This window comes from Eretmochelys imbricata, chromosome 13 (genome assembly GCF_965152235.1).
Source record: "Eretmochelys imbricata isolate rEreImb1 chromosome 13, rEreImb1.hap1, whole genome shotgun sequence".
Classification (NCBI taxonomy): Eukaryota; Metazoa; Chordata; order Testudines; family Cheloniidae; genus Eretmochelys; species Eretmochelys imbricata.
Window position 1 is genome coordinate 12323093 of NC_135584.1, and position 23943 is coordinate 12347035.

At 38.2% G+C, this 23943-nt stretch overlaps 1 protein-coding gene across 1 annotated transcript; it reads left to right on the forward strand.

Moving 5' to 3' along the window:
- Positions 1-926: 926 nt before the first annotated feature.
- On the forward strand, positions 927-20652 carry CTCFL (CCCTC-binding factor like). The gene is made up of 12 exons (XM_077832176.1): positions 927-970; positions 1495-2064; positions 2355-2381; positions 3373-3607; positions 5793-5963; positions 6472-6605; positions 8588-8708; positions 9719-9868; positions 11981-12141; positions 14555-14737; positions 17667-17790; positions 19972-20652. Exons 2-12 carry the CDS (start codon positions 1504-1506, stop codon positions 20127-20129), a joined length of 2025 nt encoding a protein of 674 aa, XP_077688302.1. The 5' UTR covers positions 927-970; positions 1495-1503; the 3' UTR covers positions 20130-20652.
- The last annotated feature ends 3291 nt before the right edge of the window (positions 20653-23943 follow it).

Sequence of the window (23943 nt, forward strand, 5' to 3'; positions counted from 1 at the left end):
AATATTTTGGGGGTTTATGGGAGATTTTACTGCCTAGTCACAGGAACTTGCTGTGGTGCATAAAAGTGGAAAATGGAAACTTTGGCTCTGACCATGCAACAAGATTCATGTGGTCACACAGGCTCATGCATTAGGATACAGTTGCAGGCTGTTGGCTTTCATTAACGGGGTGAAGAGGTGGTTCCTATTCACAGAGCCCTGTGCCAATACAAAAGGTGTATCCGCGTCTGATCTGCAAATATCTGCAGATACAAAGCGGATATCCATGGATTTGCAGGGCTCTAACTGTTCAGTCAGAATCTCAAAGGTCCTGACTTGTACCGTCTCTGGAAATTGAAATAAATTAAACTATCTTTGCTGTGCATGGTTTTCCGTGTCTGTTTCTTGGGCCAGTCTCATTCATTTCCTTAGCTCCTGAATGCTATGATGACACAGGGACTTTCTCCTACGGGTCAGATTGCAAATGACATGGAGATAGACTCTCCACCCTACCCTGCCAGTACACTGCGAGGGGGGCTCTGGCACCGGGCTTTTTCCATCTTGCCCCTCCTGATGGAAATGAAGTGGAGGGGGTTGGTTCCCTCCTCAGGCAAGAGAGCTTAGGCCTCAGTCCCCGCTGCTGGAGGAGGGAGCCGGGGATCTCAGGCCAGTGGAGGTCCCACATGTCCCTGCAGTGGGGGAAGGAGTGAGGTACTTAAGGGCGGCCCCTTGTTCCCTTGCAGGGGTGAGGAGTGTGTGTGGGGAGGGGGTCCCCGTCCCTTTGTAGTGGGGGAGGGGCTCTTCTCGTCGCCCCTCCCGCGGGCCTCGGAGCCCGCTTCGCGGCCGGCCGCGCAGTCACGTGCGCCGGCCGCGCGCCCGCTCTGCGCTGCTCCTGCTCTCCGCAGAGCCCGCCGGGCCGGCCGCTGGGGGGAGAGCGGGGCCGGGGGCAGGGCGGCGGCCGCCCCTGGAGGTCGGGGCTGGAAGCCGACGCGTGAGGGCTCCCCGCGCGGCAGCGGGTTTCGGGGGGGCTAGTGCAGCTCCAGGGGGATTGTGGGGAAGGGCAGCTGGGTCGCTAGGCTGGGTGGGGGGTTGGTTGGAGTGGGTGGGTTTGGGGAGCTTTTGGGGAAGGCAGGGGGTTGAGGAGTAGGGTGGGAGGGAGGTTTCCGGGAGGGTAGCCCATATCAGGGTATACGGGGGGGGGAAGTCTGTGGGGATAGGTGCTTGAGGGGTGCCGTGGGGGTGATTAATAGAGGGTGGGGGGGTTATCGGAGGGGGAGGTGCTGTGGGGCTTAAGGGGAAAAGGGCCTCTCTGGAAGGGTCGTGGGGAATATTTTCCCAGTGTGTGGACAGTGGAGGTAGGTTTTGGGGGACCAGGATTTTAGCCGAGGGTTTCTGGGTGGGGGGGTATTAAGGAGTGGAAGTGGTGCGGGTTAGGGCAGCGTGTGGAGTTGGTGTGGGCTGAATTTAAAGGCGATGAGGTGCCTTAGTAGCTTTCATTGCTGTCTCTTGGGACAGGTTTGTTTAATGATGGCCTCTCAGGACTCAGCCCTGCCTGAGCTGTTCACCAAAATAAAAGGTGCTGAAAGAACCTGGGACAAGGCAAGAGAAGATGATGGAGGGGGCAAGATATCCTGGGTGAAGGAAAGAAACAGCATCTGTGACCCAGATGCTGAAGGCCTAAATGGAGCCCTTCCAGCCAAGCTGCTGGAAGAAGAAGGAGGAAACCTGGAGTTGTCCCCATCTCCAGTACAGGGTGAAAAGCATTTGATAATGCTGCAGACTGTGCATTTGAAGGAAGGGGAAGACGACGTCCAGGGGGTCAGTCAGTTGAATATTCAGCAGCAGAGTGGGTTGCACATGGTAGTACAACGAGGAGCAAGTGTCTTGCAGCCCTTGGTAGTAGTGCAACAGGGAATAGGTGCTCAGCAGAATCTACCCACAGGTGTAGCAATAAGTATACAGGATGGTGTTTATACATTTCATGACGTGGAGGTGATGCAGATTAATGTTTTGCAAGAAAAAGTACAGGCAAAAGATGAAGAAAACCAGTCCATGGATAAACCAGCAGGAATGCTACTGATTAAGGTAGAGATACTGTCAATGAAGATGCGATGGTAACCTTTGGTCTGTAGTGTTATATTGGTAGACTTAAAACTAAAATCTGGTTTAAAAAAAATATAAATGAAAAATAAAAATCATGGCTGTGACTTTTTAAATGAAGGGATTTAGACATATAAATCCCTTAAATGAGTTTTTTAAATCTCAGCCTATATTATTAAAAGGCAATCTTTCCTATGTACATTACTGACAGTTTATTAAAGCTAAAAGAATGTTTTAAATATATTTTTCTCATTTCTGCATTATTTGCATTTCAGTTAACTCAGATGTTCATAAGTATGCTGGTAGGTTTCTTTTCCTGGTTCTCACACATTAGTATAATACTGTAGTATTTGGGTGTGAAAGTTGAAATGTTTAAAGCCAAACACAACTAGTTTTCACTTAGAACAAACTATTTGGAAAGTTCATGAAAACACTAGTATTGCTATAAATACTTGGCTTTGTAAATTTTGCTACAAAACTTAAATGTTGGGCCTAAAATACTAGACATTGTCCCTTTCAAGAGATGATGCATTATATTTTATAGTCTTGGGAGTTGTAATGATCACACTGAGTATTAAAACCTATTTAGTTAAAAAAAATTCAGTTACAATACCTTAGTAACTGCCACATGATGTGGAATTAATACAAATATACTGCATAAATCCTATATTAAATTTACAAAAATATAATTTATAAAAATTACATTTATTTTCCTTGTTTTTTCTTGAAATGTAGAGTCCTAGTAGTTATATGAAAAAATGCTGTCAAAAGAAGTTGAAAATATAAACTTTTATAGTCTCATTGCTATAGTCTCAAGAAGAAGGTCTAAAATGTTCTTAAACCTGTAAAGATTCAGGGCCAGGTTTTAAAAATTGCTCAGCACTCAGTAGCTCCCGTTTAGGAACTTTACATGAATCTTAATTTTTCAGAAGTGCTCAACTTCCTGCAGTTTCCACTGAGTTGAAAATCTGCCCGCTCAATTTAGATGCCTAAATAACCTTTTTTGAAAATTGGGCCCCAACTGTGGGTGCTAAGTGCTTGAAAACTGTGTCCCCCAAAGTCTGTTCCTGTTCCTTTTGAAGTATATGTCAAAACTCATTGATTCAGTAGGCCCAAATCAAAATCCCTGCAGATTATGTACCAAATAGCTAGCTGTAAATGAGAATTAATTGGTGGGTAGTTTATTGTATTCTGCTTTCTGGTACAGATAGCCTCTGCTGCTTTGCCACAAGCATGGTTGGACTGAGACCATTTGTTTTCTTGATGAAATGAAAAACTTATTTTTTAAACTAGATTGACAGAAGTAAAGATCTACATGCAGTTGAAGGTAAGGTCCAGCAACTGCCTCCAAATGAAGAGGGAAGAGAAAAGGACATTTTCAGTGTTGAGAAAACAAAGATCTTGAGCTGTAAAGCCAAAGATGATATGTCAGTGTCACACTATGAACACAAAGAGCAAGAAGAAGAAGCAGTTATAAAAAAAACTGACACTCTAGAAGCTCAAACAAACACACAGCATAGGAAAAAAGGTAAAAAGTTGACTATGCAGTATTTGTAGCTCATATTTAGAAAACAGATTGAAGACCTATAAGTAACTTCCACTCTTTATGGTTAGATTAAGTTAAGGTTCAAACTACTACTGAAATGTGAAAGAATGAATGAATAACCTTTTCTGACCTTACCTGCTTAGAATTTTTTAATCAGTGTGATGTCACTGTAAAGTTTCAACAGAGAAATTATTCAGATTACTGCCTCAATCATCTGCACTTGGAGTAATTTGAAGTATTTGAAACCTGGCTCCATAGCTAAGGTTCCATTGAGTTTTCCACTTAATGTTGAATGTAAATGCTTAATAATTAAACATGAAGATTTGTAAAATCATTCTGAGATTTGTACTCTTTAGAGCCTTCTTGGTAATCTTAATATTTAAAATCATTGTCTTCTGAAATCCTTAGATTATAACTTTTTCAGTCTCCTACAATACGACAAACTCGAAGGTGAGAAAAACTCATAATTGCACTGAGTGCTTTACCAAGTATAAGCCCAGAATAGGGTAATTCATGGTGGAGGAAAATACAGAAAGCTGTTTATTATAACTCATCTGCGGTGGGTTTGTTGTGGTTTTTTTTTTTTTTTTTTTTGCTATGGAAACTGATGGAGCTCTGGATCTTCATAGATAACTCCCATTCTCTGAAGCTCCCTTCTTGATTCTCCTGTCGATCCTGGCTTCCCTGTCCATGTGCATCCTGCTTGTCCCATCTAGTTCCCCTGCTACCATACCAGTCCCTCATCCTGGCTGCCTCTGTGCTTTCAGTTTGCTCTCATCTGTGTCTTCGCTTTCAGCTTTCTTTGGTTGTGATAATGGGAGTTCCAGTTCAACAGACCTAGTAAGGTTTGCCAGAGCAGAGTTTCTGTCTGGTGAGCCATAAGAGTTTTCCAGGTGTAGAAGCAGTCTCTGTAACAGTGACAAACTTCATGTGCCCCATGCCACCACGTCTCAGTCCTTAACAGAAGGCAGAGGTGGTTTGCCTCTGCTGCTGCTAAAAACACTTAGCAGCAACAGAGGCAATATAGGATGCAGGAGATTGGGGTGGGCAGACAGATAAAGTTGACTAAGAAGCAAAGTTCTTGCTTTGCTGGTGAGGCAGGTTTTCTGTGTGCTGTACTTAATAAGATGGATCCCTGATTTGATGGCTCTTACTAGTTATGCCAGACAGTGCCTCCCTGTGGCCAAATTTACAAGATTTGCAGGTTTGGAGGAGCCTATGGGTGGTTCCAAGAAGTTTTTTGTATGGGTATGAACTGATGAATAAAATAATGATAAAGTACTTTTGTTTGTTAGTTGAAGTATACTACTATCTGCATGTCCTGATACAGGCACATTAATTCTCTAGAAATATTTGTTGGCTTCAACTTGAATGGTCATCGTAAAGAATCGGCTTGACCCAGACCTGAGATAATGGTTCCAGAAAAGCTGTCTGTATATTACACTATGTGCCATTTGGCAACTCTGAATCTGCTTGAAAGCTGAAAATGTTTCACATTTCCTCAATTTATTTTCTAAAGAAATTCCTTACTTCTATTATGTGAGTTTGCAGGTGTTATATAATCAGCACGGAGTACAGTTCTCTTTGACCACTTAAGGAACCAACATTCTGCTGCATTTGCATTCTTGAAGTTCAAGCAATAAATTAAGAGGCTTTAAACTATAATAGTTTTTTTGTCTATACTTAGCATTTTCAAGCTTTTGAATATGTGGAGAATCATAATTAATCTGCCATTTCTAGGCTTTTATAGTAAGTATAGGAGGTTGTCTCACTAGTTAATGAAGCTGACATCACAGGTGTATTCCACAGGATATAAGCGTCTAGATGAGCTAAATGTTAAAGATACCCTCAGGGGAGGGAGGATTATCCATTGGTGTGAGTTAGACTAGGAGTCGTGCCTCTAGGATTTTGTTCCCAACTGTATCACTAACTCAGTGTATGGTTTTAGATGAATTACTCTAAACTCTTTTTATAATAGGTATAATAATACCTTTCTGACAGGCTTAATTTTTGGAAAGCACTTTGAGGTACTCTTATGAAAGACACTGCAGAAGTGCAAAGTATTATTACTTAATCTAGGAGGTTTAGTTAGGAAATTGGCACTATTCTTTAAGTCAGATAATTGTTTTGTGGCTCATGTGACCTAAATATGTCTATATTCTCATAGGGGAAAAGGTGATCTTCCATTGTGATCTGTGCGCATTCACCTCTCTTAGAATATCAAGTCTTAATCGTCACATGAAAACCCATTCTGATGAAAAACCCCATGTGTGTCACCTCTGCCTTAAGGCTTTCCGTACAGTTACTCTCCTGCGTAACCATGTGAATACACATACAGGTATACTTAGTGTGTAAGAACATGCTCCTTTTACTTGGTGGTATTGAATTTAAGTGATCTAAGTGGCATTGAAATGATCTTGTCTTCGGCCACCAGTCTGCATTCTAAACCCCCCATTGATTTTATTGGGAGTTCCGTATGTAGAGTGGTGACACAACATGGCTTTAGTGTTTATATATAAAATATATATATAAATATATAAAAAATAGTCAACAGAACCATCCTCGAGGTGAAATGAATTAAAATATCAAATTCTTGTGCTCATGACCTGGTCTGTCTCCTTTAATATCTGTGGGCCTTTTTCTTCCTAATATTTTAAAATGGGTATGTAATACATAAACCTTGCATTCGTAATACATTTATAGTTTTTAAATATTTGCATCTAAAAAAAATTCATATCAATTTTTTATATTAAAACTATTTTCATTAATGTGTAAATGCTGATTTACTACTGAGAAATTACACAGATATGCCTTTTTAAAAAAATCTAAATAATATGTTCTTACAGGGACTAGACCGTATAAGTGCAGTGACTGTGAGATGGCATTTGTGACCAGTGGTGAGCTTGCACGACACAGGCGATATAAACACACTCTAGAAAAACCCTTTAAGTGCTCAATGTGTAAATATTCTAGTGTAGAAGTAAGTGCAGTACTACTGAATCTCTTTTTTTCTTTTTTGGGGGGTGGGGGGGGTGTATGTTTTCAAATACAAAGGTCTGATATCCTGTGAGTTCAGTAGGTTTTTACACAGATGCATAAAATTACTCATGAGCAGAAGTGCTCGAAGGATTGGAAACTAATGGTGCACCTTCATATTATCTTTATTTACCTTAGTTTTACAAAACTCATTAACCGTAGCAGATACACAGGTCAGTAAATGAACTTATGTGGCTACATATGTAAGTTACAGTATTGACACTGAACAACTGGGTTGTGTTGGGGAGATTCTCCTTAGTGCAGAGGGTTTGTGCATTGCTGTTTCCACCGTTTTAACCCCATTACTTCCCTCCACAGAAGAGCAGTGGCCACACAGATAGCGGCTACAGTCCCTGCACACAACAAAGGAGGGCTCTGCACTGATCCTATAGATTGGCATGAAGATTGCCACAGGGGCATGTGTAAGCGGAGGGAGATATTGGATATCCAGATTCAATGGCCCAGAAACTTGTTCTGGCCACAAAGGGCTGAGTTTTCAGCCCCAGGATCCGGCCAAACATTGAGGGAGTGAATTCCATCCCTCCACCTCCAGGTGCCTTCACAAAGCCCAATTAATAAAACTTTCAGAAGTAGAGGATGAATTTCATTATTTATGAAGAAGCCTTTCAAAAAATAAAGACATTTATTCAGAATCCTCACATTCTTATTTTGTCTGCTCACTCATTCTTCTGAGTGAGCTCTTGTACGTTTTTAAGTTAACATTTTCTGTGTTCATCAAACCCTTTTTTGAAAACATACCAACAAATACATTTTGTTTTAATATTTTTTCTAGTTATTTTCTAACAGTAAAAATGGCTGTAGGATCAGGGTCACTGTAAATACATCATGCAGCGAACAGGCACTTGATTAACTTTATGCACATGAGTAGGCTTGTTATAGTCAGTTGTTACTGCTAATGTATAAAATTAAGCACTTGCTTAGTGTTTGTAGGATTGGCATCTATAGTGTAGTTCCGGGTCAAATAAAAACTAGAAAATGCCAGAGGTTCACATGGAAAATAGTAAGCATTCAATCATGCACCTACTTTTTGTGTGCACTGTTTTTGCGGTTATGTTGTTAAATGACTATTAAGTGCCTGACATGCTGTGCCCAAATTGCAACTGCGTACAGACCTTGCCTGTTCCTCTTTTCAAAATATGGTCCCTTAATGCTCCACATGTATTGTGCTAGTAGTATTTAAATCTAAATTGAAATGATTTTTAAAAATATTAAATGTACTCTGTACTTTTCTCTTTTTTTAAATAAGGGTTTTATTAATCACTTTTTGCTATTACAATATTACAACCTCACATTGAAGTTTCTGAGAGTTTTGCTTGAGTGAGTGCTGAAGAAGCTCTTAGATAGTTATTACTATGCAGTTAGGATTTGATGCAGCACAGACTTAAGCACATCCATGATTTTTACTTGAGTAGTGACGTCGAGTGAGGCTATTCATGGATTAAATTAAGCATGTATGTAAATCTTTGCCAGATTGAAGCCAATGAGATGAGCAAATATGTTACTTAGTATTGGCCTTTCCATTTTTTTCTCTATATTTTCAATTTTTCTTTGGCTGGCATTTTCACAGCTGCCTAAGGGAGATAGGTGCTCTCATTAGGATGCTTTGAAAATCCTAGCCTTTGTGCATTTGATAGAGGTGTACACAGGGCCAGTTTCACTATTTCCCCCTATATAGTCATTTTCCCCTTTTGTTTGTGTGGGTCTTCAACGCTCTATGCGGGGAAGGAATATTAAAAATACCCCTAAAAATTGTGATTGCAAATCCACTAAAATTGAAAGGGTGTTTTAATGAGGGTGTAGAACTTGAAATTACGACATTTGTTCTGTAAAATGAATTAGATTTTAAATTGACAGTGTCCCTTTAATATGGGTGGTGTTAAAATTAATTTTTTACTTTTACGCTAGGCAAGCAAATTGAAGCGTCACCTTCGTTCACATACAGGAGAGCGTCCTTATAACTGTTATCTCTGTAGTTATGCTAGCAAAGATACCTATAAGCTGAAAAGACATATGGTAACTCATTCAGGTAAGACTTAATCATGTAATGGTTAATATATATATTTTACAGTTTTGGTAAATCTGTAGGACTATATTTTTTAAGCTGACCTCAATCCAGCCTCTGAAATTGCTGCTGCAGTTTTACGCAGACAGTTTTTCACTTATGTTTTGTGTGTCACAAGAACATACATGGAAAAATGTTCATGTAAAATTGTTAGGTCTGTTTTTAAAACTACTTTTGAAAATTTGGCCCATCAGATTATAACAATTTTTAATTGTGTTCATTTTGTTTAAACTGACCTTTACTGATATGAAATAAAAAGTTCAATGTCTTCTCTTGTGTGCTCTTGTTTTTTGTGATACAGTTTTCAGTTTTGTATCAGGCCTGGTTAATTTTACATGGCATGTGTCTGACAGTCAGGAGGGTTTACAAAAAAGTAGCTGTCCCAAAATGTGGGCATGACTGTGGCACATCTGTTTCCTAAAAATACAGTCTCTTCATGTAAATTATTTTGGCAAATGAATAACTGCAAATCCTGTAATTATAACTTGCACTATTTTAATATTTATGGCAAAATAACAAAAGTAATTTGTTCCTGCTGTGCTCTCCTGTTTCCTTATGGAATCCCAGTGAAGACAAACAGATTACAAAGTCTGCTTGAGAGCAGAATTTAGCCCAGTTCAGTGTTAGCAATTGTGCATTTTCCTACATTAAACACAGCAGAAAAGAAGAATGAACTAATTAATATTTTAAGTTACATAAATGGCGTTGTACTGTCATTAGTTCTGCTCACAACTTCTGTAGGCTAAAATCCTGCACTAGGATCAGCTCTCAGCTAGTGTGGATCTCTGCACACATCATGCAGTATGTATTGCTACTGAAGTTAATGATTTTCTGTACGGGCACAGAGATTCGTGCTGGTGGATCGCAATGCAGTATCAGGGCCATAGACGTCCATGGGAGAGGTGCGTTTGTATCAAATATATATGTAGAGCTGCTAAGCATATATTATCTAACTTCTCATGCTTTTTTCATAGGAGAAAAACCCTATGAATGTTATGTTTGTCAGGCCAGATTCACACAAAGTGGTACCATGAAAATCCATATATTACAGAAGCATAGTGAAAATGTGCCCAGATACCAGTGTCCACATTGTAACACATTTATTGCAAGAAAAAGTGATTTGGGTGAGTTTGGATTTAAGAAAAAAATGGAATGCAATTGCATAGGGAATTTGGTATCTTTTCTTACTGTTCATAATGCTATAAAAATGTTCTTTGACTTATTTTTATCATTAACTAAAGTATTCCTAGGGAGAAATTATTCATGAATTTCTCCTGCTGAGGGGATGTGTTGCCATCTTGTGGTTGCTATAGATTGGTACAGTTATAACGCTCCACATCAAGAGTTAACATTTGCAAGATTTTATTAAATACCTGTGGCATTAAGAAAATCCATTTTCCAAAGTGACAGCCGTAACAAAAATCTAGGCCATAGATTCTCTACTGCACAGAGTGGAAACTCAGTGTGGCAGAAGGAGCAGATCTTGATGGGACTGTCACAGTTTCCAGATTCTGTTCCAGCCCCAGCCTAAGCGTGAAATAAAAGTGGGTGTCAGACCAGAAATCTGAGGAGCTGGAAATATATTGAATGTTTTTAATACACTGATATCCTTGAATATATAAGATCAGCTTGTACATTTGTATTGAATGTTTTTTTAACTTTACTTGTGAATTATGGAGCAATTTACAAATGAGACTTCAAAGAGTACAAGGAATCTCATTCATAACTAATATACACTTTATGAACTTTTAATCTTGCGTTCATATATGTTTAGCAGGCAATATTTGTACTATAGATATTCTAAATTCCTATTAAGCAGTTGTAGCAGATCTGTTTTCAGGTTCTGTAAGATTTATGTGACATGACAGATTATGGTGTACAATACATAGAGATGACCTTTAACTCTTTCGGTCTTTTCCCATCAAGCAGAAAGCACTATATTCTGATGTAGATACCTACATTCTTTATACAATCCATGGATTTTTTTTCTCACCTGCAAGTAATATCACTACATGCTGGTGTATATGCAAATTTCTGCTTAAAATATCATAAATGGAAGCTGGCTATATGCAGATTAAATTTTCAGTTATACAAACCAGTATATTGCAAATACAAACCCACATGAGTTTCCAAGAGAATTATGATTATACTGACTCTGTATCTGAAACAAGACTTCATTTGCATACCAATAAAATTATAAGTATCCATGTAGTTCACTTGTAAATTGATGTGTTTTAGTAATTTGAAGACCTCATAGAAACCAGATTTTCATTTACAAGCCACCGTATTAGAAATACAACCCATTTGTTATAATTCAGTCGATATAACTGACAGGTTCCAAACAAATTTATACACAAAGGCCAAGATTTTCAAACTAGGAGCTAAGTTAGGGTCTTAAATGGGTACTTAAGTGCCAACCTGATTTTCAAATGTGCTGAATATCCGAAAGTTCCGATTGAGGTCAACATTGCACATTTGTTCAGCTTCTTGTACAAAGGCTCGTGCATTCATCACAAGTGTGTGTAAGTAAGTGTGTGTGTGTGTGTATATATATAAATATAATGTGTGATTTGATTAAATATGTTACCATAGTGGGCTCCTGGTGCTTGAATGAGATGGGTTGAGGCATAAAGGGCCAGATTTTTAAAGGTATTTGGGTACATAAAGATAGGCACCTAGGCACATTTGGAAAACCCACTAAAGGCCTAACTCAAATTGAAATCAATTAAATATCTATTCATAAATGTAGAACTACGGTAGGGTGTTTACTTATGGAATTTGTCTCTGTTCAAAGATTATCACCTAACAAGCACCTATTGATTGTCAAAAAGCCCACGTATACTGCAGGTACCACATTACAATAAATATAATTTTGGGCCGGATTATCAAATATACTTAGGTGCCTAAAGATGCAGAATTATTTCAACGGGAGGTAGGTGCCCAAACTGCTTAGGTGCTTTTGAAAATCCCACTAAGCACATAAACAGCTTTTGAAAATCTGGTCCTTTGTGCTGCTGCCCCAAAGGTGATGCTAGTAGACTGTTTTTTGGCTCCTGTACAGAGGTAGTAGGAGGCCTGGAAGGTACCTTGTCAGCTTTCTTTCACACAACCCCCCCGCCCGTACGCCTGTTCCAGGCTATGCACAGACTAGCCTTTTGTCTGAATCTGTGGACATCCAGAAATCCATCTTCAGCTACCACAACTTTTCAATGTAATGATCTGTAAAACTGTTTTAGGCGTTCACTTACGGAACCTGCATTCCTACCTGGCTGTAGCGATGAAGTGCCGTTATTGTGAAGCTCTTTTCCATGAGCGCTATGCTCTTATTCAGCACAAGAAAACTCATAGAAATGAAAAGCGATTCAAATGTGATCGATGCAGTTATGCATGCAAGCAGGTATTTACATTAATTGGAGTGTGATAGCGTATTCACCTAATATTTCTGTGGGGTAGGCTTGGCTTTGGGGATGTATTTGCTTTGATCATAGTTATTTGTTACCACAGTCTAGCTAAAATACTGTGTTTATATCTATTTACAAGATAACTGGTTTATGAATGAATGATAAATTAGTAATGCTAAAAAATCTTAAACTATTTGCTTATGAAAAATCATTCAGACATGATTTGTTCGAAAGTAGGAAATAAGAGCAGTTATTTTCACTGCCATTGTGATAACAAAACGTGGTATTTGCATCTTATTTGTAGTATTTAACGTGTACAGAATAAAGTTTTTTTCAATCCAAACTGGTATTTATATAAAACAAAATAACAATATACTATAAAAGTAGCTTGGAAGCCATGCAATATAAAATGTCAGGGAAGACTGGATTCTTAGCGTAGGTTATTTTTCATAAGAAGAAATTTGACATAGGATACTGTATTCCTTGCCTAATTTATTTATAGAATTTACATTTTTAATAGATTAGATGTACCCCATATCTTACAGATGTTGACAACTCTTTAGAAACTTCATTACACAGCTTTGTTCATACCCTCAATCAGCTTGGCTCTGTTTATCTGGCCTGGCTGAAACAAACTTCTTAGTGGACCTTTTGTTATCCGAATGTATTTCTACATATTTTTATCTCATACCTATTCTAGAAGAAATTTTCATACATCTAAAAATGGAAGAATTAAATCATGCTATAGGTTTCATAAGTTTTTTTTGCTATATCAGTAACATAAGGAAACATATTTATCCCAATATATAACCTTTATAGTCTTTGTTTCATTCCTGGATGGTGTGATTAAAGAGTTACGTACACTCTAGACTAATCATTTTACACTATATTTCAGTCCAAAGAAACTTTTATTATTGGATGCTCTGATTAGAGAATTATGTGCAGTCCAGACGTGATGAATTTTCATCCTCTTAAGTTGTATTTAGAAATCTGTCATGTTTAAAAACTGAAATATGTGGCCATGCTCTATGGAATATTTATTTGTTCATAACAGTTTGCTAATGTAAGGGTAATAATGGAGTTAATAATGTATGTACTATACATTAGCACAGTTAAAATCTTCACCAGCCAAAGGAATAAACATGCTATGGTAGTATAAGTTTTTCTAAAAAGAACTCATAAAAAACACACAGGATTCTTTCATTGACACTGCTGCTCTAAGTGCTTTTTGGACTCTCGTTGGAAAAGTGTGAAAATTTAGTGACTTGTTCTGCCTGTTGATTTCATCACACTCAGGAAGAAACATTAAAATATAGAGAGAAGATAACTAAATATGGATCAAAATCATGGATTCTTAATCAGACAAGCATACTCTGTAGTAGAAAGGGATATTTAACTTTTAAGGCTGGGCTTTTAAGCCCATTAAAACCATCTATAGCTTTATCTTGCCATTGTTCCCCTGAAGAGGGTAACAAAATGTAAAATACTGAGAGCTCAGTAATATGGGTTTTCGCATGTGTTCTTTATAACTTCAACAGCTTATTAATTGTAATCAATTTCTGTTGAATTAAAACAACTGTGCCCTCTGAACTCACCAGTTACCACTTGTCAGAGGAAAGGAGGGCACAGGCAGTCTCTTATCTAGTCAGCTGTCCACTTGTCTGGGGAAAAGAGGGCAGGAGGCAAGCCAGACCTTGAAGAGGTTTTTGAAGCTGCAGTATGCAGGTGTGCTTTCTCCACAAGCAGCAATCTTTTCTACCCTGTTCGTTACTGTGATTAGTCATTCCTTCCCACTGTTCATTACATAGGCACTGATGTGCTAGCGTAGACTGTTCCCTTAGAGTTCCATTTCCTTCAGCACGTCTCCAGTTGCATGTAATGATCCATATCAGTGGATCTCACTGCATCATCACGGCAATGCAAACACAGCAGGGGTGGAGTTTCCAATGGACAGTAGGAGACAAGGTCTTAAGAACCCACCAACTCTAGAAAATAACATTTTAAAAAAATCAAAACCATTAACTTATTCTCTCATTTTTCTGGAAAGGTTTGTTTTGTTCCAACCATTCTTTAAAACGTTGCACAGTAAAATAATTGACACTCTTGAATATTCTGGTAAAGTGAAAGATTTAGGAAAATACAAACTAAATCTCAGTACTCAGCCCGTAACATCTTATTTCAGGGATCACTGTTCTCCAAGTGATGGTACATGTGGGGTAAAATCCTGGTCCTATTCAAGTCAGTGGCAGTTTTGCCATTGACTTCAGTGGGAGCAGAATTTTACCCTACATGTTCTTCAATACCTGTGCTCTGTGAAACAAATTAAGGAAACTGCAACAACCTTGGACTCTAGTTTTTTTGCTTGTCACAAAGTTAGTTATGTTTTAAACATTGTTTTCTTCATTTCAGGAACGACACTTGATTGTGCATATGCGTACGCATACTGGTGAGAAACCCTTCACTTGTGTATGTTGCAGCAAATGCTTCCGGCAGAAGCAGCTTCTAACTGTTCACTTCAGGAAACACCATGATTCCAATTTTAAACCAACAGTTTATGAATGCCCTAAATGTGGCAAGGGCTATTCACGCTGGGTAAGGTATTTCCTTTTAAGGAATCTCAATGGGGAGATATCTTTAGTTAAGTACTACATATCACATTTTTATAAAGAAGCAGTCTACTGGCTGAACTGAATCTTCAGCTAGCTCCTTGATGCAGAGCCAGCAATAGGCTTTTTCCAGATCTCACATCAAAGGGTTAATACATCTGATAATTTGCCACTTTATATAAAAGGCCAGGTGATTGTTTCAAGAATTATATTGGTACAATGCAAGTTGGGAATTAATAAGATTGAAAGTGCAAATAGTCTGATAGAAAATAAAAGGCAAATAGGAAACAAATGTAAATATCTGGAAAGTATCCTAGATAGGTACCAAAAGACAAATAGAGGAAACTGGGAAAATATGTAAAGTAGAAAATACAAGGAATATTTTAGCAAAGTGAATGAGAGAATAATAATCCTGTTCTTCAAAACCGTATGCTACCAGCAGAATTTGTATCTCAGCCAGCTCCCTGAGCACACAGGATACTGTGTTAGCAACAAGAAGTGTTACTGTCACTGGGACTCGTGATTATAGTAGCTTCAAAAGCAGGTCCTACCTTCTTTTTAAATTTGATATTTTATAAACTATTTTATTCACTTATGAATCAAACAAAGATGGTAGATCTGATTTTAAGCCTACCAGTCTTTATAATGGTCCTTTTAAAGTGGAATTTAAATTTTTTTGCTGGAACAATCTTCAGAAGTTGGCTGTATTTTAAAGAATCCTTATTGAGGTTAAAGGGACAAACCATCCCGATGTGTAGAAAGAATAGTAAATATGGCAGGCGACCAGCTTGGCTTAACAGTGAAATCCTTGCTGATCTTAAACACAAAAAAGAAGCTTACAAGAAGTGGAAGATTGAACAAATGACCAGGGAAGAGTATACAAATATTGCTCGGGCATGCAGGAGTGAAATCAGGAAGGCCAAATCACACCTAAAGTTGCACCTAGCAAGAGATGTTAAGAGTAACAAGAAGGGTTTCTTCAGGTATGTTAGCAACAAGAAGAAAGTCAAGGAAAGTATGGGCCCCTTACTGAATGAGGGAGGCAACCTAGTGACAGAGGATGTGGAAAAAGCTAATGTACTCAATGCTTTTTTTGCCTCTGTCTTCACGAACAAGGTCAGCTCCCAGACTGCTGCACTGGGCAGCACAGCATGGGGAGGAGGTGACCAGCCCTCTGCAGAGAAAGAAGTGGTTCAGGACTATTTAGAAAAGCTGGATGAGCACAAGTCCATGGGGCCGGATGCGCTGCATCCGAGAGTGCTAAAGGAGTTGGCGGATGTGATTGCAGAGCCATTGGCCATTATCTTTGAAAAATCATGGCAATTGGGGGAAGTCTCAGACGACTGGAAAAAGGCTAATGTAGTGACCATCTTTAAGAAAGGGAAGGAGGAGGATCCTGGGAACTACAGGCCAGTCAGCCTCACCTCAGTCCCTGGAAAAATCATGGAGCAGGTCCTCAAGGAATCAATTCTGAAGCACGTAGAGGAAAGGAAAGTGATCAGGAACAGTCAACATGGATTCACCAAGGGCAAGTCATGCCTGACTAATCTAATTGCCTTCTATGATGAGATAACTGGCCCTGTGGATGAGGGGAAAGCAGTGGACGTGTTGTTCCTTGACTTTAGCAAAGCTTTTGACATGGTCTCCCACAGTATTCTTGCCAGCAAGTTAAAGAAGTATGGGCTGGATGAACGGACGATAAAGTGGATAGAAAATTGGCTAGATTGTCGGGCTCAACGGGTAGTGATCAATGGCTCCATGTCTAGTTGGCAGCCGGTATCAAGCAGAGTGCCCCAAGGGTCGGTCCTGGGGCCGGTTTTGTTCGATATCTTCATAAATGATCTGGAGGATGGTGTGGATTGCACCCTCAGCAAGTTTGCAGATGACACTAAACTGGGAGGAGAGGTAGATACATTGGAGGGTAGGGCTAGGATACAGAGGGCCCTAGACAAATTAGAGGATTGGGCCAAAAGAAATCTGATGAGGTTCAACAAGGACAAGTGCAGAGTCCTGCACTTAGGATGGAAGAATCCCATGCACCGCTACAGACTAGGGACCGAATGGCTTGGCAGCAGTTCTGCAGAAAAGGACCTAGGGGTTACAGTGGACAAGAAGCTGGATATGAGTCAACAGTGTGCCCTTGTTGCCAAGAAGGTCAATGGCATTTTGGGATGTATAAGTAGGGGCATTGCCAGCAGATCGAGGGACGTGATCGTTCCCCTCTATTCGACATTGGTGAGGCCTCATCTGGAGTAGTGTGTCCAGTTTTGGGCCCCACACTACACGAAGGATATGGAAAAATTGGAGAGAGTCCAGCGGAGGGCAACAAAAATGATTAGGGGACTGGAACACATGACTTCTGAGGATAGGCTGAGGGAACTGGGATTGTTTAGTCTGCGGAAGAGAAGAATGAGGGGGGATTTGATAGCTGTTTTCAACTACCTGAAAGGGGGTTCCAAAGAGGAATGATCTAGACTGTTATCAGTGGTAGCTGATGACAGAACAAGGAGTAATGGTCTCAAGTTGCAGTGGGGGAGGTTTAGGTTGGATATTAGAAAAAACTTTTTCACTAGGAGGGTGGTGAAACACTGGAATGCGTTATCTAGGGAGGTGGTGGAATTTCCTTCCTTAGAAGTTTTTAAGGCCCAGCTTGACAAAGCCCTGGCTGGGATGATTTAGTTGGGGATTGGTCCTGCTTTGAGCAGGGGATTGGACTAGATGACCTCCTGAGGTCCCTTCCAACCCTGATATTCTATGATAAGTTTGATAAGCAGCAAGTCATTGAGATTAATTGACCTTTTTTCTAGTTTTCTAAAATTTGTATATTAGAAACTTGAAATGTTTGTCTCTTTGTGTTAAAATGCATAATTGCATTAATACTGTATTCATATGTCTGTGCTTCATTGTCCTATCAGAATAATATGCATAAGCATGCTGAAAGCTGTGGATTGGTGAGGGCAAAATCTGTTACACGCCGCAAAGGAAACAAGGGCAAAAAGAAAAGATGCGACAGACTAAAACATGATGTTAAGCAAGAAGGTAATCAGCTCATAAGTTTAGAATTTAATCAAGTAAATTGGAATCAACCAGATATGGCTAAAGCTGTGAATCTCATCCTGTGGTTTAATTAATATTTCACAGTGAGGTTAATTTAAGTGTTAACATAAGATATATGTTTGTTTCAGACACCGTTTTATGTGTGTCAGAAAGCCCAGTCAACTGAGTGAGAGTCATTCCTCCATTATTTGTTCTGGAGTCACCGTTCTCCTGCTCATTCAAGTTTCCTCCCTGTCTCCCTGCCCAGCAATAGTCAAAAATACAGCACTGTTCTTTAATCAAGGAAGATGAAGGCCACAGTGAGTTCTCCTGTGCAGATCAGCGAGTCAGCAGGCAATAGGGACCAAATTGAAAACTCCTGAGTACCACAAACCAAGCTCCTCCCATTTGTGATGCCAAACTAGAATGCTGCTTAGAGTATACTGAGCATCATAATATGATCATTCCTCTTCTTTACCTTGTGTTTGGTCATCAGAGAAATAGTACAAATGACTATTTTAAACAGAATTGGGCTTCACAGTTAACGTGCCACTGAGATGAGTAAGACAGTTCACACCTCAAAGCTATTGTTTCAGGCTGTCTGCAGGCTTGGGCGGACACATTTGTTTTATTATTTTTTATTTTTAAAATACAGCTATAGGCTCCCATCTAGTACTTTGGGTTCCTAGCCCATAAATTAAAAATCACAAGATGAACAGAAGGATTACCCCTAGATATCTGTTTCTCTCACTCTCCTCAGCAGCCTTAACAAAAGTCTGGAGAGATACCTGGGCTATGGCAGATCAAGGGTGGGGAAGTGAGTTCCCAAACTGAGAACTTCTCACAGAGAACACCTGCCAGCAGCTCAGGCACCTCTCCTGAGGTAGTGTATCACGCTGTGTTGGTTTACAATTTGTTCACATTTTGAAGGTTATCAGATCTTTACAGTCATCAGGGCTATATAGTAATTTTTAAAAAATTTAAGCCTAGATTCTGGAGTACAAGATGGTAGCCAATATGAAAAGGTACTGGCTCATTGATCTGTTGCAAGCTTGGCCAATTTGACTCTTTCTAAGCATGAGTAGGCAACACAGTATTTAATATATTGGCAGGCAGTTTACACTGATTTTTTTTTCCCTGTATGGACAATGCCACTGGGATAACATTTCACATCATGATAATTGTGATGTTGTAATTTTTCAAAGTCTGATGAATACATCTCAAGGTGGGTCATCAGCAGGTGGTTTTACAATAGTGTTCCCTCCACACCTTTCAGTGGTAAGCCTGCAGTGATTGTGACTGAAGATTTTAAAAGAAATGCCAGTATAGACCCCGACCTAGGCTTTGCTTGCGGTTTTTGTATTTGCAATACTTACGTTGTGTAGACTTTTGCTGCTGTTGTCTGCTACATGCAGACTATGAATTTTTTTGTGCATCTTCAGCTCTTGGGGTGAGAAATTCAGTTTGCTAAAATTTAAATAATGTCTCTACAAGCACTAGAGAGACAGAATGCAACTACTTCCCATTATTTGACTCTCTCAGATCTTACACGCTAAAGCACTGGGTCCAAATTACTTTTTTTCAACAGTTAGTATTTGGGGCTGAACAGGGACAGAGGAATAGTTTTCCACACACACTTGGAATATTGACTATAAGATATAGGTATATATGTTTGTGTGATTGGCTTCTTGAAAGATCATAGTATCACAAGAAGTTTTGACTCTTTTTTGCTCAGGTTTAAAAATTGATTTATGGTGTCTTTCTGGCTGATGAATAACATGCTCTGCTGCTGCTGTTGAAAATTAATTTAAATATTTTTAGAGGAATTCCCTCTTCATCATTCTGCCATGGATGTGAGAAGTATGTAAGTCTCCAGTTAATTAATGTCAAGGTCTCTGCTGATTAGTAAATCATTGGTGCTACTCAGTAGCATTGATTATTGCACATTACAACTAAATTGATCCACCAAAGTTGAGAACACAATCACAGCGGTAGCAAGGTGACATTTATAACAGAATGTATTTATCCTCCAAAATTGGAGACTTTAAAATAGAAGATGTAATGGTGCATTATAGACACTGAAAATGTTTTTTTCCCCTACAGTGAAACTGCAGAATGGTAAATTCATTTAGTATTTAATTCTTTCTCTCGTTGACAATTATGATGTTTAATTTTTCTGCAAAGCTGTTGACCTGGGATCATTCCAAGATGTTTCCTTTGTGAACACGGAATGCTGTGCCAGTGAGATTGTCCCTGTCGTATATGGAATAGAAGCAAGTACTCCGAGGGAGCAGAAAACAGAAATGACTTGTGAAATGATCCTCAACATGATGGACAAATAATACAAACACAAGTTCTGATTTCCATCGTTAACGTACAGAATCTCAGTTTGTATACTAGTGCAAAGTTTGTAAGCATGTTAAGGGAAGTAAGCTGTAGAAGGTATTGGTTTCTGTAAAAGTTGCTAAAAAGTTGTTAGCTAAAGTTACATGGAAGCAACATATGTTCTAACATGTTCATATCAGCGTCAGAGAAAAACAGATCTTAAAACTAGGCCATGGAAAAAAAGTAGGTTGAATTTATTCAATTTACTTTTCATTTTTCTTCCAGCTTTAGTTACAGAATTACATACAATTTTCAAGCAGATTTATTCCTCAGTAGCTCTGTGCTCCTGTCAGATCCAGATCTGTGTGACCTTCAGCTTGTTTGCATTTACCTCATGGTGAGCACGTTGTGAAAGGCAATATTATTCTGATGCAAAGAACATAGCTAGGTCTTCTCTCTGAACACTAAAGATCTCAACAAATCTGTACTGTTTTACCCTAGTATAGTATTTATCTTTATATAAATCTGAAAACCATGATATGCAGCCAGATACCCTGTCATTAAGTTTATTGTAATGTTATTAACTTTACAATATATATATACTTTTAATCTCTTAATTTTAAAAAGGACACTTCTTCTATAACATAACAACCAAGCCTTAGAATTGGGTAAGCCCTTGGGCAGATTCTCCTCCCATTTAACACCAGTTTTACACAGGTGTAACTCCATTGATTTCAGTTGGAGCATTCATGCTTCCCACCAGGGTGGGAGGAGAATCAGATCCCTTATTTTTTCGTTGATTATTAGGACTTTTATAACCACTTTGCGCTATAGTGTGAAAAGCTTTAGTAGAGTAGTAAGACCATCAGGTGGCCTGTGATTGAATGTTATCTAGCAATTTTCATTTTCCTAACTGTTTTCTTGTAGTTTGCTTTTTGAATAGCTATCTTGTATGTAGCTACATACATATGACTGTAAGAATGGGTTTATACTTGGGACTTGATCCAGAGCATATAAAGGTCATTTGAAAGATTCCCATTGACTTAAATCACTTTAGTTCAGGCCTCTAATAATGTATGCTTGTGTTTAAAAAAACATGAAAAGTATTTTAACAATGTTCATGGGACATACTGTATGTAAAAGCAATGAAATTCTAGTCGTTCTAGCTTTTTACCAATTTGTTGGAATCCCCACTTTTATACCAGTCTTTCTGCTTAGTCTTCATGACAATCACAAATAGTACCATTCATTGTTGTTGGTTACAGTGAGCAAAACCAATTTTTGCATTATTCACTCATTTTTACTTTCATTTACAAATAATATTTGAAAGCATTACCAAAATATCAAATATATACTTACTAGCATTTTCAGTGAAAACATGCTTTTTAAAACTAATTTTAATGACAAGTCATAATGAATAAATTTTATTTTAATTAAAAAAAACCCAACATATATTTGATTTTCAGATGTGGAGTATGTTATATATCTGGATTGTTTTTATGAGCGTTACAAATCCTGCTGTCTTTACTCAATCAAAACATCATCATTATAACTTCAGTATGGGTTTTGCCTGAGGAGAAATGCAGAATTTGGTTCACTTTATTTGGCTGACAGCCTAATTCTAATGTTTAAAAATATTTTAACACAAAGCTAGACATATTGTAAATTCAAACTGATACCCCACTTATATTCTGCATGTAGACCTAATTATGTACTATAGGTTTTTAATTATCCTTTTAACAGTGCTTTTGTAGCCATGACAATAAGATTCTTCTGTGTTCTGTGCATTCCAGGTTAACTGAGTTTAAGTATTCCTATTTGAAAGAACACTTACATGTTTTTGTTACTTTTAAGAGGTTAATACATGCATGTTTATTTTCAATTAATACACTGTTACGAACTTTATCCGTCCTTTACATGGCAGGTATAACTAGATAGCTTGTAGAAGCTACCCTACTTCAAAATAAGGCCGATCCTGTCATGTGCTGAGACTCATTACCATTACAAGTGGGAAAGCAATCTCACCCTCTTGTGCACCAACACACATCTAGGAGTTAATGGTGGTGAGCAACTCACCAAAGGCACTCATCATCTTGCAGACTGGAGTACCCAAATTAACGAGATATAGAGTGATGCATGCTACCACAGGACAGGATCAAATCTTTAAACAACTACTGATATAACTACTTATTACAGTATTTACGGCTTTGATAATGCAGTGCGATACCCCATCCAGTTTTGTAGTGTAAGTAATTTAGAATCATTGGGAAGGCGGTGTACTTGAAACAGTTAACCTTGCTAGTTTGTTTAACCCACGTTCCATAATAACAATGTTATGTGGCTGTTCAGATTCATAGTCTGTGTTCATATTTTATGGCAGTTTGTTTAATGATAATGTTTATCTATTTCTAATAAGCTAATAGTTAATGCTGATTACTTAAATTACCTAACAAGAACTAGGTTTTAAGAATGGTTTTGTTCCTATAATGAAAGTGTGAATGGTATTGTTGGCCTAGCATGCACTAACAGTAACCTTCTTCATCTGAAAATCAGAATATTGGTTTCGTTCTTTAAAATTCATAACAATGTTGTGTAAACATTTGACCATTTTCTGTGTATAAACTGTTTATTTTGAATCAGAGTAATTTGGCTTTCTTCTTATCCTAAGCCAGAAAATCAGACTGCTTGAAATAAAAGATATTTTCTCTTATTTGTGAACGCAAAGTAGTTATCATTTAAGCCATTTAGAAATTGAAAGTAATGTATGCTTTTGAAGATAGAAAGATAGTACTTTGACCCCATGAGGCGTCTGTTCCTAATTGGAGTCTTTTGCCATTCAATATAATTCCACTTTTCACTGAAACCAGTGGTGGTTCTGTCTGAATAAGAACTACAGAATGCAGGCTTTTAGGTACTTTTATACCTATGACTTGAGTCAGGTTATGAAGAACAGTTTACAAAATGCTAGTTTTGAGGGTATCTGATCAAAAACCTGTACATAAATATGTGGATTTTAAGACAATATATGGATATGATCACAGCAGTAATCCTAAGAAGTTAAATTGATCAATGGTATTTAAGAGGCCAAAGGAAAAATTATTTTAAAAGTTTGATTGTAATGCTTTAATGGTTTAAATGTTGTCTTATATTTCTTTATTTTGTATTTTAGTGTATTCCCAAGGAGCTATTGAGAAAACTTGTGGTGTCTGTTAACAATTTTTTTAGGTAAAGGGCCTAATTGTCAAAAGTCACATTTAATTTTACATTTGCAGTTTTGTATTTGCAATCCCTTCTGAGTGCAAATGCTAGAATTTAAATGGTAGTTATTTGATTTTCAATTACAGATGTGCGTATCTGCAAATCAGGTAGTTTAACCAGCAAAAAAATTCTATTCCCACAAAATTAGACTATTTTAAGGCTACTTACAAATTCAGTCTAAAAAGCGTAAAGACTTTTTTTGTACAATTGTCTCAACAAAAATTGGATAGAAGTTGGGAGTTACTTTTACAAGAGAGAGAGTTTTATTTGTTAGGGGGTTTATGATATTTTTATCCTGTTGGGAATGACTCCTGCACCAATATTACAAATGCTGATCCCTACATTAGCAATGCAACATGACAGAGCATCAGAAAAATAATTTTTAGTGGGGCTAAGTGTGAGGCCACCATCTGTTTATTACAACTGCTTGAAGTTAGAAGTAGAGCGTTTCTATGTAAGAGAGAGTAGAACGCTTAACTTCTGAGTTTTCCCCCACAAAAATAAGGAATAGTCTTCCCTTTTAAATATTTGATGGCCTCTATGCAGGCATGTAGAACACACATCCAATGGACT